This window comes from Topomyia yanbarensis, chromosome 3, assembly GCF_030247195.1.
Source record: "Topomyia yanbarensis strain Yona2022 chromosome 3, ASM3024719v1, whole genome shotgun sequence".
Lineage (NCBI taxonomy): Eukaryota > Metazoa > Arthropoda > Insecta > Diptera > Culicidae > Topomyia > Topomyia yanbarensis.
Window position 1 is genome coordinate 305,996,476 of NC_080672.1, and position 17,224 is coordinate 306,013,699.

Genomic DNA, 17,224 nt, shown 5'->3' on the forward strand with positions numbered 1-17,224 from the left:
CAAAACTGCTGAATTTCGACAAAAAAAATATATGTGTGGTCTGGGGGCAGATGACTTGTGATGCATTTTGAAAAATCAGCGAAATTAAATGCATTTCTTTCCATCAAAATAGAAATTCAAAATGTATTCTACGTTGCGTGTAATGTATTTTGCGTTGCGTGTAAGACGTCAAAACCCTACAAAAAACTAGCCCTATATTCAATACAACGTCGAACAAAGTGGATCAGCGTAACACGATTGTTAAGCAAATTTTGCAAGTTGATGCAAAAATGGAAATTAAATGCATTTTATCTAATTTGATGCAATTTTGTTATACATTCCTAGAGTGATCTGCCCCTAGTGTGTGGTGCATATCCAATCGTATTGTAGGCAGAAATAATCTGTAGAAAATGCTTTTCCGTTAACCTTTTTTCATGAATTCATTATTTTTCAGTCACAAAAAAAATTTAAAAAAACCCTTTTTGGCAATACTCAGAAAGTTTTAGCGTCATCGATTTGCTATCTAAAATTAGCTCTAGAATCATATTATATTTCTCACAATAAGTAGAAATTTCAAAAATACCCCAGAGGGTTTTGTATTGTACAGAAACCTTTTGTATGAAATTGAAAACAATTCAATAGAGTCCCTGGAATAACATACGATTATTACATTGGTGACAACTGTACTCGTAAATCTTGCAAGAGAGAAATCAATTTTCTAAGTATTTCGGTATACTCCAATTGAGATGTTTTGCATATATTACGTTTAAGGAGCAATAGATCAACAAACGAAAGAAAATTTATTTTGTTTTTTTATATCTTCTGAGCTTTCAGCACGTGAAACCAACAATTTACAGGTTTTCAATGTACAAGCTTACCAAATCACACGCGCCCTTGTTTATGTAAATTTACCTTTTGTTTATTTGGAGTAGGGAACCTTTTAATTCGAAACGGTCTGTTTACTTGTGGAACATGAATATTCTCATATTGAACACAAGAGAAACTTTTTGTTCCAACGTTGCTGTAAATTTTTGACACCAGCATTGTTACCATGATTTTTTTACCCATCGACTTGCAAACAAAGGTACAATGATTATACACGCAGGCGAACTTATTGATATAAATCAATAAACTATTGAGTTCGAACAGCGACTTCTGCTTACAAAAAGAAAATCACGATGGAAAGAAAATCATTTGGTAGGGAGTGGTAAATAAATCGAGGAGATTGCCACCTTAGAATTATAAATGGCTTTTCAGTTACCACCACTTTCATATGACACCCATTTTTACTTATCTAAACGTTTTGTGACAACCACAAGTCCTCACCTTTGATACAAAAAACGTCTACAATCATCAGTTTTTGAAATTAGTAAATTGTCTAATTTAAAATTCCCGAATGTTCTAAAAAATACCGAATAAAAAAAAATTTAAAATAAAAAAATTATCGTAGGTTGGGATTCGATCCCAAACCAACTAGGTTCACTCAAATCTATAAAAGGCTACTGTAGCTTTTGTACAGACTCTATTCAGCAGCCTAGACTTGTCGGTACATCGGTAAAATCTTAAGCATTCGATGTATGCAAGATTGGTGCAGACAGTAAGGTAAGTGCTTAGTATTCAACAGGTTGCGGGTTCGAATCCCAGGTACGTGATATGATATCCAACAAGGTAATCTAATTTTTCTATATCTGTAAAGTAACACTAATAAAAGAAGATGGCTGCCAACGAGATTTGATGACGTGTGTAAATTGAAATAAATGTTTTTTTTAAATTATTTTCCATTGATAATAACGAAAAGGTTTATTGATAAAGCTGGACTGTGGTTTTCTTCAGGTTGTATACATGCTGAATAATTGTTCTTTAATGTGTCTTAATCAGAGACAAGCTAAATAAATTCTCCAAATCCAGATACTTAAGGGTGGAATAAACGATATATGATTACACGTATGTTTCCAATGTTCAGCTAGAGCTGAATGAAGCAACTGGTAAAACGTTTATAAAACCACGAATTGTTTGTTGGGTAGTCACTACTAGTCAGTTGTTGACACTTACCTAACATACAATTCGATTGGTGTAACCCTAACCAAATAGTCGAAATTCAAAATTACTTGTATGTTTTATTTTATCTATTTATTCCCGATTCACTCAGTGGGTATGACAGAATTAAGCAGTTTCGGAAAATCTGTTTAGAACTTCTTGTCAGAAAAATTATAACACTTATAATATTAATAATTATAAATAATAATAGGAAAAAGACGAATTTTTAATTTTATCATTGATTAGTAATATGTTTATTATGCTATATTTGACCCTAAGGAGAGGATTAAAACACAAAGTGTGTTTTAGTTTTAGGGATTTGCGTCAAGCCGGCGCCAATCTATTCCAACAAAAAGTTAGTGTCGGTTTCTGATGAGACGAAGTCGAAACGCACCCATGTAATAAGTAAAGATTTGTGCCCTTCAAGTGCAAATACTGGTTTCACCAAAAAAAATTGCGCCCGAGTGAGAAATTTTGGTGTATAGGGTAACAGGGATATTTTGGACCGCTTTATGAAGCCTTGAGAAAAAATTCTGAAAAAATACAGTTTGGCTACATAATCTGGATCATTTAACGGGTTAAGATGTACGGCTCCATCTATTTTCGCAATCTAGTGTTCTAAATTGTCAAATAAACATATATGCTCAGGAAATGTTACAAATTTTGAAGGTGAATTTTTCTAATTTTGGGCCACACAATTTTATTTTGGACCGTAAACAAACCATATATTGGACCATCGTTTTTCCTTTGAGCCAATGTTGAAAACATATTTTGGACAGATCTTACTCAGAGTTGCTAATTTTCAATAGGTTGGTTTGAACTTGAAGGAGGAACAAATCTCAAAGCATACCCTACTATGTTCAAGTCGCAGTTGTTGGTTGCATTATTCGTTCAAACAGCCGAACTGCTCAATCATTTTCCATTTCATTGACCCTGAGAATATCTCTCTACTGGGATACTAAACAGGTCTTTCAAGCAAAACTATTCTGAACATACTTCTTACATGTATGCTTGAAAACGCAAAATATGTCAACATTTAACCTAAACTGACCTCTACAGAGCAGATTACAGCTTTGGTTGGTGAATGAAAAAGCATCTCTTTGAAATGAAGACGTACGGTTTTATCATGGAAATCCCGCCAACTTGAAAGTGTAGGCTGTAGCGAGGCTGTTAATTTGGATCACGGTTGGTGTGGATTGAGCTGAAAGTTGGCATTTGAAAATAAAAATTCGCATCACTGGATCTTACAACACATTTTGGACACTAAATGTTCACATATTCAACATATTTTTATGATAAATTCGTACATGATTGACTAAAAAGTGCTTTTCTGGAAATTAATAGTGAACTTTTTAAAATACAGAGTAGGTATGCGAAGAGATGCCAGAGCTATTTGGGAGCATGGCGAAAATATGTTTTCCTTTAGAAATAATTAATATATTTTGGACATATCAAAAATAACAATTTCAACACATCTGATCCTTTATATCAATTTGAAAAAATTCTCTCATATCTTTTATCCGCTTAATAATCATATTTGCATGTTTAAAATGAAGGCACTTTAGAAGTAATAACACTTCAATGTTAGTTATAACCTTACCACTTCCTAGTGTTTTTGGACCTGTAAAACTGAAATGTGAAGACACGTTTAAAAATTTTCAATTTACTGCTTCCTAACATACCATTTAACTCAGAATAGAACGGAAGATGCTTTCTAGTGTTATAATTTCAGTGTTACATTAGTAATATTTCAATTTGTTGTGAACTTTAAATGGTAAAATGCATGAATTATCGCCAAGTGGTCCAAAATATGGTAGTGGTCCAAAATACCCTCGTTACCCTACCCATTTTTTCTCCTTAGGGTGAAATATAGCATAGTGCTTTCGCATAGGCCTGCTAAGCCAAGACAAGTTTCGGCTTCACTGTGTATTATCGGCATAATCAGAACTTCTGCTCGGACAGGACATCACGTTGGATCAGTCATCCGATTGAAACACAAAGTGTGTTTTAGTTTTATGGATTTGCGTCAAGCCGGTGCTAATCTATTCCGACAAAAAGTTAATGTCGGTTTCTGATGAGACGAATTCGAAACGCACCCATGTAATAATATGTTTATTTATTTATAAGATAGTCGCAATTATTTTCTTTCGTGACTTATCCATAGTTCTGATGACTGGAACGTCGTTTACTGCATATTGAGCGTTTATATCTAGTATATGCCGTCCAAATCGTGATGCCGAGTAAATTTTCAGCGGAATCAGTTTGTTTTGCACTTCTCCGGATATAGTTTAGCGGATTCTGAATGCTGCTCTTCCAATATTTTTCACTGATTTCACATTTATCGGAAGGCCGTGATTTGTGAACAACTTCAAGCAAGCCGCCTGAAAAGTCTCCTCATCCATGACTACGCTACGAGATGCTTTTTGGGTTGCTTTTGTTTTTTAATTGGTTTGTTTATTTATTTATGACACTTTACACCTTTGGGTGGTGCATTACTTGTATGTTCCTCTGGTGCTTCTCCATTTAAAAAAACCGTATTTCAAGGCCAGTTCCGCGTGTTCAGTACGAAAATGTCGTATGGTTCCTGCATCAAATTTCATTTGCATATATTTGCAATATTAGGCACTTAATTTGCAGAGGACTTTTGATTCATTTTTTTTTTCAACAAAATCTTCCACTAAACCACGGAACGATCGCTTTTCTTTTTTGTGAGCCATTTCTCTCTATGAGATTCAAATAAAACACACAGCACAACAACCTAAACGCGTTGAATATCGTCAGCGTAATGAGAGGGATTTTTCCATACTATATACATGAAGACAGCATAACAAATAGGTACTAATTTATTCTAATCATGAATTGGTGCAATTGGTGCACCTATAGCGTACGTTCAATAATGAAACAGCATTCACATGCTCTGTTTCATCTGGTTCAGGGGCATATTGAACGTAATCCGAACTCGCCATGGTGCACTGAAACATCAGCTTATTTGATTTTAGCACTAGAACGTCGTAATCAACTGTCCCAATCTGAATTTTGGTGATACTCTATCTACGGTATTTAACCTATTTGTGGACTGTGTATGAAATAACGATCAGTTTTTTTTCAAATTTAGTCGAGACAGCAATATCAAGTCGTTTAAGCCATTAGCATATATGAAAATTGCACTATTCCCAAACGAAGTCTGATGTTTTTTTCACCTGCTGGAGTGTAGAAGCTCCTGTTATTTCATAAAGAACGATAAATCATAAGTTCGCTTTAACTCACATTTTATTTATTCTTTTCGTTAAATAACTTTCATAAAAAATCAAACGAAGTTGTGAGAGGAAGAAAAACTGCCAATCGCAATACGAACATAATGACTGTTGAACAGGTTCAACTACTAGTTCCAGCATAAATATGGAAACAATAAGCGGCCATTATAGCCAGATAGATTTATTATATTTTTGGTACTTGTTCAATATATAGGATGGACCTTTTCAAGTGAAGTATATGTGGTAATATCAGAAAATGAGAGCACGATAAAATTGGAAATCTATAAATTAGTTTCTCAAATTGTTCAATAATGAATTTAAAGCAAAGAAAGTAATTTTAGAAAGCTACCTAGAGTTCCTGATTACACCACCGTCTGAATATTAGTAATAGGGAAATGAATAATTAAAGCAGTCGCTCACCATTTTTCTATGATGATGGACTTAGTTTACAGTGTACTGGTTGCCTGAACCATTGAAGTCAATCTATAAAATAGTAGTTTCTGTAAAAAGTAAAGAAAAACATGTAATGCAAAAGCGGATAAAAACAGTACTGAAAAAAAATAATGTAAAAATGATAGCTAAGCGGATGACTTCTACATTTTCACCATCAGTTTCACTCAAACATTAGCCATGGTAGGGTTACAGTTTCTGAGCACCTTCAATCATTTCTCAGCATGTAACATTCGCTTTGATTCAGTACATAACAAAGTAATCCTGACAGGACTTTCGCGTAATCTAATAACATTTGTAGCCGTCGCCTCCGTAGCAGTATACAATGTGCTTCAAATGAACCTGTTGTCCAACTCTGGTGTAGTGAATTTCTCCATAATTGCGCGGTACATCTGCATCTTTGGGACCATTTTTCTAGTACTGGTTGAAGGATTCGTCAGACGGAAAAGACAACTGAATGTGGGTCAACTAATGCAAAGCTATGCGTCACATACACACAAAGAATTTTCCGAGGCAGACGAGTTGGAACGCAGACACAACTTGCTCCTGATTCGATTGCAGATGGTCACGTTTCCCGCATTAGATTCAGTCATGATCGTTTACTACTTCTTAGAGTATTGGGAAAGCAATAATTTCAAAGATGCATTCTTGACGGTTTCCATGGTGATCGTTGAGGAGTATATTCTGGTGAATCTAATCTTCACTCAATTCTTCGCACTTTTCCTAAGTGTAAAGTTTCGTAACTTGCGAAAATTGCTTGGGATCTTTTCACTAATGCAATTATTGGACAGCGCAGAAAAGCTTACGGAGATCAAGCGAGCCATTTCGCATGCCTTCGGGTTTCGGCTGCTGCTGTTTTTGTTTCAACTGCTAGTAAATGTGTCTTGCTGCTGCTATGAACTAATGGTAGTGTTTACTAATGTGCATTTGTCCGGAGAGGTGATAGCAGAATTAAGTTATGTGATGTTTAAAGTTTTGTTTTGCAACATTCTTGTGATGTTCGGCGTAACGTACGGCTTTGATCGCGTGGAAACTGAGGTAATTAGGAAGCTTTGTAAAATCACTTTCACAGTTTCGTCATCTTGTATTGTAACTAGTTGAATTATGTTTTGTTTAGTTTATTTAGACAAATTGGTAGTTAGACTTTATATATATATATATATATATATATATATATATATATATATATATATATATATATATATATATATATATATATATATATATATATATATATATATATATATATATATATATATATATATATATATATATATATATATATATATATATATATATATATATATATATATATATATATATATATATATATATATATATAGATATATATATATTTTAAATAAAAGTCAAGTCTATTGAAAGTTGGTGATTGAAAAGTTGACGAAAAGTGGGAAAACCATCATTCATAAATCAGTTTTGTTCAGGCAGAACCGTCAATAGAAAGCACCAAAGTGGCTCAAATAAATACGAGAGGTTATAAATAGAGGTATTTATAACTTCTCGTATTTGTTTGAATCATTTGTTGCTCGTATGCCAAACGAACAACATCATTACCTTAGCGTCCAGACGGGACAATAAGCGGTAGACGGTATGAATTTTCGGTAGTCGTGGCATTAACCAACAGACAATTATGCCGTGTACGAATTTTTGGGTGCCAGTACCATTTGTATCCACGTCCTCGCTGTATCCAAAGTTTATCGTGCGCACGAGTATGCAAATGCGATAGGTGCGAGTCGTGTACACACGCTGATTTGACAAGTGGGAGGGTATGGTGGGTTTCGGATTGAGTTCAACACTGAAGGGTGCAATGTGTGTGCGTTTCTTGTGAGTTTGCGTTGGGACAAAATAATTACTTTGCGTTTGCGTTGGGACAAAATAAGTGCTTTGAGTTGACGATACGGGGGGGATTCTCATGCCAGGCTGCTTTCGGTACGTAGGTACGTAGAATATTGAGCCTATTGAGGATTCCATGAGAAACTGGCCGACCATAAAATGTGACCATCTCTGATTCGAAAACTTTGCAGTTGTGTTCGATCGACGAATTTCCACGATTTTCTCTGCCACAGCTTCCAATCTCGCCTTCATGTTAAAGGAAATTAATGAGCATTATGGAAAACCTATTCCTCTTGATGGAGAAACGCACCTAACGTATGAAAAGGTCGCAATAAAACAAAATAAAAAATTATTGAAGCTAAATTTAAAACATCTCGAAAACTACCACAATTTTTTTGTTAAGAGCATTTTCATTTGAATTGGTATTTAGGACCATATTTTTAAATTTAAATGTAATTTTTTAGAAAAATTTTGTTTTTGTGAAAAATGTCACATTTTTTTAGGGGATATTTTTTCAGGCAAAAGTTTTCATCCCCTGCAACTCTTTCTCAGACAGTTTTGCGAAAATTTTGATTGAAATACGATGCACGCAAAAACTTATAAAGCTTATACCTTTTAAAAAAAGCTCTTGAATCAAAATGATCTCATCAAGTGATTACCCAAGCAACCAAAAGTTCGTATAAGGGAGCTGCATAAGCTTCTCGTTTTAAGTAATTTTGCGATGCGTATTATGTTCTAATAGCGGCTTAAGCAGCTTTCAAGTTCCATTAAAGCTTAATCAGCTTGAAATTTCGCTAAGAACTTTATGTGAACTTAAAAGTGTGCTTTTTAAGTACTATCCGAACTTCTGGTTGCTTGGGTAGTTTTGCATGCCGATGAAGCGTGTAAATTTTCATTGGAATCAAAAATGATCGGTAACGATTTCAATTATTTTCGGACAGGGCTTCGAGGAATACCTCTATTGGGACCCATGTTTTATATTTCGGATATCCGTGAAGCGTTTTTATCACTAAGGCATCTGACAACATGCTTCTGTAGGTATTTCGAAAGCACGGGCCGACTCAACTAGGTTTGTGCCTACTAAAAGGCGGGGGTTAGTTGGAGATTTTGGTGGAGTTATGTTAGAGCAGTAATTTATAGCGATTTCTGGTAGTCAACCCAAAAGTAGTAGTTTTAAATGTGTTTTACATTAAGCACCAAATAGAACGGTGGTGTATACTAATTTAAATTTTTGAAGTAAACCATTTGAAATTTTAAAACAAAACGTTGTACTGGGGTATGTTCTAGTTCCACATTGAAATAACTATATTAAATAAAATGGTGTAAAATATGCACTAATTTCATTGTATTAGTTTCAAACTGATACGGTTTAATACTAAAATTGTCAAAATTTCAGATTTGCACTCCAATAATACGGAATTTTTTTACATAATTTTATACCATTACTACAGATTTCGTGGAAGAACTGAATATTTTGTTTTGAATATATTTTCGGAAAAGACCAACATAATTTGCTAGGTGGATCAGCTAAAAAGTGCCATTTTTCGATTGATCGATTAATAATAGCAAATAGATTATTTTTCACTTAGTTGGTTAGGTAGTTAATCATTTATCTCGATTCCAGAGTAATGGTTACTTAAAAAACGATTAGCTTAAAATTATAGCAGGAAGCCCAGTATTGCATAGGGTTTTGGAATTTCAAATATAGCGGCTTTCTCGAAACAAGATTTTTCGAATCCGCGGGCATTCTCATTTCTGAACCATTTAACCAATCAACTTCGGGTTTTGCCCCTAAAAGAAGACAACATTCTCGGGCGCTGTAACCTACAAAAACGCAGTATTTTGATAATTAACAATTTTTCACAGCCGGCCAAAGCGGATAAATCCTGCGAAAAAACGATATGCTGATTGCAGTGAAAAATCGAAATAGTAAACTTGCGCCTTTCGATTTTTCTCCTATTTTCAGCGTGCGGAACTAAAGTGCAACTGGTGTAAATAATGCGCAAGTTGATTCTCTAACATGTACACAAGATGCGCTTTAGTTGCCCACTCTGCGAATAGGGAAAAAACGAAAGGCGCAAGTCAATTTTTCGATTTTCAATTGCAACCAGAATACATTATTTTCAAGTGGCCGCCATTTTGCTTCTATATCGAATTTTTTAGGTTAGGGCGCCTCTACGGAATGTAATCTTCCAGATCGTTTTGGTTTGCTGCTTGTAAACGACGAATTGCGATCTGTATCGTGCCCGCAGATGAGGTCGGTTTTCAAAACACCTTTTGCTGGAGCTGCCATTTAGGACGCCATTTTTGACACCTTACACTCGAAAATTTTTATTTTATAGATGAAACCTTAATAAACATTTTGCAGAATAGCGCACATGTCTAAGTCATTTTACTTCTTCAAAGAAAATTATCAAACATTAGGTACTTTTTGCACAATTATATAAGAGGGCCCCGTTAGGGGACCATTATTAAATTATGTTTTAACGGGGAGGGTCTATAGCAAATGGTAAGATATGGGAGCAGGAGAGTACGCTAGAACATGACGTAGCATGTTTTTACTGAAGACTTAGTCTCTAGTCCTTAGATGAGTCAGTAGTTTTGATAGATTAAAATTCATTTGCGAATTATATTGCACGGTCTTGAAAAAAGCTACATTTTTAATGCCACCGTGGTCGTGTCCTGTACACATCCCTTTATTGTTTAACGTTCGTTAAGTGCTGCAAGGTTGTTTGTGATCAACTCTACAAAACAAATTGGCTCAAAAAGCAAGTTCGACATGTTATTCGAAGTCTAGAACCCTTTTTATTTACAGGTTTTCATTCCATGATTAATTTACCTCATTATGGTACAACTCTATCCAATTTTTTCTAAACTCTCCAACATTTTTCCAGTAAATGTGATTTATGTGTTTTATGGTGGACTGTTCGTAAGCTATTAAAACGGCCCAGAGAAATGTCCTTGGATTAAAGAGGAAATTAAATAGCAAAATGACGCCTCATAGCATTGTGCTAGGCACAAAAAGATTGTCAGTCAAATCACCAAATATGACAACCAACATAATTAGAACCCTCGTCCTATTTCCTGTTCTGTGAGTAGCAAGTCGGGTACCAACTATATTGATGACGAAATAGTGCATCGCGTTCTCTCCGACTGACATGACTAATCTAAACGAGGTGAATCTGTTCAACACCGTGTTTGTATCATGCGTTCGCGTAGTTTCCGAGAAGAATCGATATCATGTCTATTACAAAGATGTTCTAACAAATAGTTTGGTGCCGTTTGCGGTTGCTCTTGTTGCGGGAGTATCAGGCGTTATAATCACTAAAAGAAATCCACAATTTTTTGTAGCTTCCGTAGTGAATATGTGTAACCTGTTGCGATATAGTTCCATAATAGCAGTGCATTATGTCGCGAATTTACTGTTCCTTGCGAATCGGACGAAAATTTTTGCTTTGCTGGAAGGAGTTGTTCGCTTCGACCGTGACTACGAGAGTATCCTCAACACGTGGCAGAAAATAGACAAAGTTTTTCTTGTGAAAGCTATGTTTGTATTTGCCGTCCTAATCTACTCGGTAATCTGTCTTAGCCAGGTGGTGATGTTCACAATATACTCGTTCGGAATATATACCATCCTGGTGCAATTGGGTTCCACACTTATTGAGTTCTATTTCTACCTGCAACACTTATTTGTGCTACTTTTCGTCGAACTTATCATGATCAGGTACCGATTGCTGCACAGAAGGACCTTGAAAAATGCCGATCGGAAAGTACTGTTAATCTTACTGAAGTTGCATAATCACTTGGGAGACATGAAACAGTTACTTAGCGAAACATTTGGCGTTTTCTTCATTCTGACAACGATAGTCACTTTTTTGCACTGTGCCATCATTACATACTGCTCGCTTTGGATGTGGCAGCAGGACATATCCATAGCACTTATTTTGTTGGGATCTGTCAACCTGCCTTTCAATGCAGTATTTTTCTTCGGATGGACATATTCATTTGATTTGCTTGATTCTGAGGTAAGTATCACTCAGTAAACTACATTACTGGCATTGTCTAGTAGAATTAAAATAACAAAAATATTTTGAAAAAAAATATTTTGGTTGTTCGTCAGGAATTTGTTCTAGCGTCGCACCCTGACCCAGAGGAGTTTAGTATTTAGTTGCAAATTCTACATTCTGACACAACCGATTCTAACTAGAATCGGTTGTCACTGGAGCCGGATTGCGAACTGGAACCAGCCAGAATTCCGGTTCATTTCCGGTTGAGCTTAACTGGGTAGTTATTGACAGTATGCGATATTAGAAACTCCCCGAGCAACACCGGTTGTTGACTAGCGGCTTCTGCAACATGACTCTCTGCATATAGGTAGGGTGATGAGCCTATTTTCACCATACTAAGCAAGGTGCCGCACTAATTCGGTAATTTCTTGCCTTACAATCAATGGAATGCGTAAAAATTGAAATCAATCGTTTTGCTCCGTTGTTAAGAACCAATATAATAACACAAATGCGTTGCAAACAGTAAAATTCTCGTGTTTGAGCACAATGAAAACTCGAATCGAGTGCCCCTATTGTTGCGCTACAATTTGACTCAATGCGTTGAACAAAGATGGCAGACACTGCTCTAATCAACGGCTTCAAACGGGTAGGGTGATAATAGAAACATGGCGCAAATAGGCTCATCACCCTATATGGCAACGATTATTGAGCTGATTAAGCAATCAAAAAGGGCACGTGTAAAAGCTTATGCTTATGCAACTACTCGCAGTCAGTGTTTGTTGCATGTGCTACTTGGGGCGAATGAAGGGTTTGATAAAAGCCAAGAAACGTGGTTACCGGCTGGCGCCGGTTCTTTGATGGATTCACGCGAGAAACAGCGATGGGCGCTCTTTGAGGCACTGCTTGACGTATGCCAAACCGATATACTACTAACGAGAGCGTGGAATATTCAAACCGTTGAATATTCGATTTCGCCAAGAAAGTTTTACGCGGATTCCGCCCTGGAACAGAAGAACTACCGCGCCGCGTTCCCCTCACGATAACGCGAACGAAACACCTTTTTAGATGGTGGAGTACTCACTCGCTCTCATATCATGTAACAATAAAGCTCCGGGGCCAGACAGAATCAAATTCAACTTGTTGAAGAATCTGCCAAAAGACGCTTGTTGAACTTATTCAATAAGTTTCTTGACGCACACGATTGGAGATATGTGAGAGTTATCACCATCTAAAAACTAGGCTAACCAGCCTCCGATCACAACTCGTACTGACCAATTGCAATGCTCTGCTGTATCCGGAAGCTGTTATCCGTTCCGTATCGACAACTGGGTTGAAACAAATGGCTTTCTGTCAGATACACAATTCGGCTTCTGCAAAGGCAAAGGGGCGAACGATTGTCGTTGCTCTCAACCGAAATTTAAATGGCCTATGCTATCAAAGAGCAGATGGCATCAGTGTTCTTAGTGGGGCAAAAAGCACATGCAGTTTTCGTACGGTGGTGAAGCTTTAGCTTTAGAAGGTGACATTTATGAAAGACCAACCTACTTCAACGATTTCTTCAGTATTACTCACCAGAGAACCCTCGAAAGTTGGCAAATTTCGTGTAGCAATAGGGAACTAGGAAGGCTAAAAATATTCACGAATGCTTGGTTCAAGGGGATGGATGTGAGTCATGACTTCATTAGTGTGATGTCCCGACTCATGTCAAACCATTACACGATGGATTTACATCTCCGGCGTATTGAGCTCGTAGATATTGGTATCTGCGTTTGTGGCGACGGCTATCACGATATCGCATTGTTTGGGCATGCACCGAGTACAGTTCCACCTGGCCTCTGCTAATAGATACACTCCGGGTCCGAAGAAGACCATTCGATGTCCATGCTAGCCGCGATCTCTTCTACATGTCCCTCATCTATCTCTTCCTAAGTTGAATGAATATTAGAATTCATTCTCTTTTTCTCGTTCTCAGAAATCTCCTATATTGTTTTGTGGTGCTGACTTGAATCACTACGCTACTACGAGATTGTCTTCATTCTCACCTTCGTGCTTGCATAGATCAAAATTGGAGCCTGACTGATCCGACGATGATTACCCGACGTCCCGCTGAGTACTGTCTTCGCAGTACAGGCTGTACTGTTGTACCGTCGAGGATCTGTCATAACCCTTTGCTACGCACTGGGACGTATACGTCTTACCTACTTCTCCTAAATTTTTATTGGATTTCTAGTTAGCATTGACATACAAATACGAATTCTTTCTTTTAATCAACTCAAGGAGCATAACTATCATAAAAATTTTGCGAATTTGTTAATTACTTATTAGTTATAAACAATCAAAACTCGTAAATCTCGTTTTTACAATAAATTCGGCTGTGTCTGAACTAAAAGTCCTAGATATCTAAAAAAGTTTTTGTAAGTATTTCAAATATTGAACTAAATAATATATTTTTGCAGGATTTTTCGTAGGACAATTATCAATATATGAAAAATGGAGTTAATAATTATGTTGGTCTGATGATTCTGAGAGACAGGGATAGCTTCTCAACTAGAATAAAAATAGATTATGTGGTTATTGAGGTCGCTGATTACGATTCTGATAACAGAACTTGAAAATTCAAAATGGCAATGGCAGCCATTTTTTTACGAAATTGGTGAATTTTGTTACAATGAATATAAAACTCGATTTACTTGAACTTTTGGGGTCGCTGATTACGATTCTGATGTCAGAATCAGAGTCAGCGACCCCAAAAACCCCCTTGTAAGACGTTTGAAGCCAATATAACAAATCAAGAAATTTAGCCAAGCACAGTCACCATATTGGATCCACCATTTTGAATTTAACATTTTCGACGTCAGAATCAGAATCAGCGACCCCGAAAATCTATATAAAGCTAAAAATAACAGTATTTACCTGCAATGAAAAAAAATCGCATCTCAAAGGGTTGAGAGCACAAAACCTATAACTAAATTAGTTATAGTTTAGTTATAGGTTAGTTTCAACTTCGTCTCATCAGAATACACTAATGAGAAATATATTGGCTTGCTAAGCCAAACCAAGTTTCGAATTCATTAATTCTCATCAGTTTAATCAGAACTCCTCAAATAGACTTTTCGTTCTGTGGAGCTATCGTCAAATCAGCGCTAGCTTTGTCATGTCACTAAGTTAGTGTCGGATTCTGATGAGACCAAACGAAAATTTCATAACTAATTTAGAAATAAATTAGAATTTCTCTTATATTTCATATGAAAGTACAACTGCTGACTAGTTTATTTGTGTCGTCCTAACATTTTTTTTTCTTTTTAGGAACAAGAATTCAGAAACGCCATAAAATCACTACAGTATAATGCAACAGAAGACCAGCCAGTAGCATATCTGGTAATGCTTTCAAATACAATAAATAGTAACCAAGTATATTACACGCAACATTTTTTCAGGACTTTCTTGATATCATCAACTTGAAGCTACTGACAGAGTCACCTAAAATAACTGCTTGTGGGTTATTCACTATTAATTTGAAAGTGTTTTGTAATGTATGTAATGTTCCCAATTATTATTACCAATTATTAAAGTCATTTAACAATATGCATTTTCCACAGGTGTTTACTGCCATCGTCACCTATATCATGATACTATTTCAGTTCAAAGATCTTGAGAAATAAACAAAACTATGTTGTCAAACAATCCGTCTATTTTACAGTTAACTATTGATAACTGTGCACATAGTCGTAATAATTCAAATTCGGATGCTGTTTTCGCCACTCCTCGCGAATTTTTCTTCTTCGCTCGGCATCTGCTTTCTGTTTCCTGTAGACAAAGAGAGGTCGAAATATAATCGTTGTTTCGTCAGCCACTAGATCTATGTCCATATCTTTGTCCACTTGATACGATACGGATATTATCAGAAAGGTCACCGTCGCAAACTGAGAGAAAAGTTTGATTAAGCATCAATCATTATGACATTATACGATACTACGATTACCGCTAAAACTGCGATGAGCTTCTGCATTCCACAAGTTACTCACGTTTGTTGATAATTGAACTTGAATGTTTGCCTGTTAGCACTTTGTCTCGTCTTTTTCGCACCTTATGAGTTCATCTCCTTACTTGAAAGAACCTTCACGATCGATTACACGCTCGCGACTGTAACTTCACTGATCTGTTTTGATGAAAGTGAAACTAGATGAAAAAGTTTAAATGATAAGCGAGTACTTCCGAATCAAACTTGACATCAACCTGATGGTACTACATAATATGTATATATACTCAATTTAGCGCATATTTGTCCGGTTCTCGAATAGTGAAGTGAAGGGCACTATGAGGGAGGCTAGCTGAAGGCCGCCGGGCGGGTAATGCTTAGTCGCGATAGTAACGTAAGTGTGATATTCGCGGCTCGAACCAACAGCGGGGGATGACTATAGGTGTTGTGGGCTCTACACGTCTCCTTTAAACAAACGCCTAGCCTAAACCTCTTCTAGTGATCCTCCACAACAACGGAGTACCACTCAGCACATTAGGATCGATACCAGTAAGATCCTAATTATGGTATACTGGTAATGGCACGGCAAAACGGACACGAAACACGGATACAGGACTGGAAGTTACGCTATTCTTCTCTCTCAATCGGGAAGAGTGACACCTTCCTGAAATGGCGAGTAGCCTAATGGTGCAGCTGCCTTCGTCCCTTTAAAACCTTGGCAGGTCTTCGGGTACGTTCAAAGCTCGTCACTAAAATTGGTGGTACTAGATTCGAATGAACCATTCCCCATGAAGGATGTCAATCCCAGCATTACCTCACTATCACAAAGATTATCATATCACGAATGGTAACTATGTACAACTAATGGAGATAGTGGCCCGGAGTTGGGACCCAACAAAATGGAGAACTGCAGCTTGGGAGAACCAACAGCTCAAGAAGAAAATAGAGGAGCTCTACGAGTTCATGAAGGGCAAGAACAACGTCCACACTAAGAGTAAGCATCTAGTGACGAGTATTAAGTCCGCTATGAATTTCCCCGAATGAGAGCAGATCGCGCTGAGAAGTGAGAACGCGTGCTGTGCACGTCGAAAAATTTTAACGGACCAAAGTGAAGTCAGTATCAGAAGAACCAGAAGCGACGCCGAAAAGTTCCCGGTAGCAAGCGGTTGGCGATCGGTCGAAGAACAAAAGGCGAAGTCAAAACTGCAGAAGGAAAAGAAAGATATGCCTAAGCCCCATCGAGAAAAATAGTAGCGAAGCATTTATCGTCGAGATGAAAGAAGGAAGGACGTACGCTGAGCTACTTCGGAAAGTGAGAGATAATCCAGAGTTGAAGCAGTTAGGGAAAATGTGATGAAAACATTTCGTACCCAGAAAGGTGAGATGCTCTTCGAACTGAAAAGATCCATAGCTCATACAGAAAGTGGTCTCAAACTCATACGAAGATTTCGTGATTGCCAAAATTAATGGGATCCAGATATGTAGTTGCTATGCACCCCCTAGATGGACGCTAGACGAGCTTACTGGGGAGCTGACCAGACGAAGGCCGGTGGTCCTCGGAGTTTTCAATTCTTGGGCAGTGGAGTGGGGAGTCCCAACAGAAAAGGGTACAACCTGATGGAAGCTCCAGCCAAACTGGATGTTATGCTATGCAATGAGGGCAC

At 37.0% G+C, this 17,224-nt stretch overlaps 1 protein-coding gene across 1 annotated transcript; it reads left to right on the forward strand.

Moving 5' to 3' along the window:
- Window positions 1-6,623: 6,623 nt before the first annotated feature.
- Window positions 6,624-15,432, forward strand: LOC131688038 (uncharacterized). Its single transcript, XM_058972165.1, has 4 exons — window positions 6,624-6,758; window positions 14,888-14,959; window positions 15,019-15,114; window positions 15,181-15,432. The coding sequence occupies exons 1-4, from the start codon at window positions 6,624-6,626 to the stop codon at window positions 15,241-15,243; spliced, it is 366 nt and encodes a 121-aa protein (XP_058828148.1). The 3' UTR covers window positions 15,244-15,432.
- Window positions 15,433-17,224: the final 1,792 nt, after the last annotated feature.

What these genes read in the sequence shown, in the direction of transcription:
- LOC131688038 (XM_058972165.1), top strand. Translation starts at nt 6,624, where the DNA reads ATGGTAGTGTTTACTAATGTGCATTTGTCCGGAGAGGTGATAGCAGAA. An exon ending in TTGATCGCGTGGAAACTGAG is followed by an intron (nt 6,759 to 14,887) that starts GTAATTAGGAAG and finishes TTTTCTTTTTAG; the next exon opens with GAACAAGAATTCAGAAACGC. An exon ending in ACCAGCCAGTAGCATATCTG is followed by an intron (nt 14,960 to 15,018) that starts GTAATGCTTTCA and finishes ACATTTTTTCAG; the next exon opens with GACTTTCTTGATATCATCAA.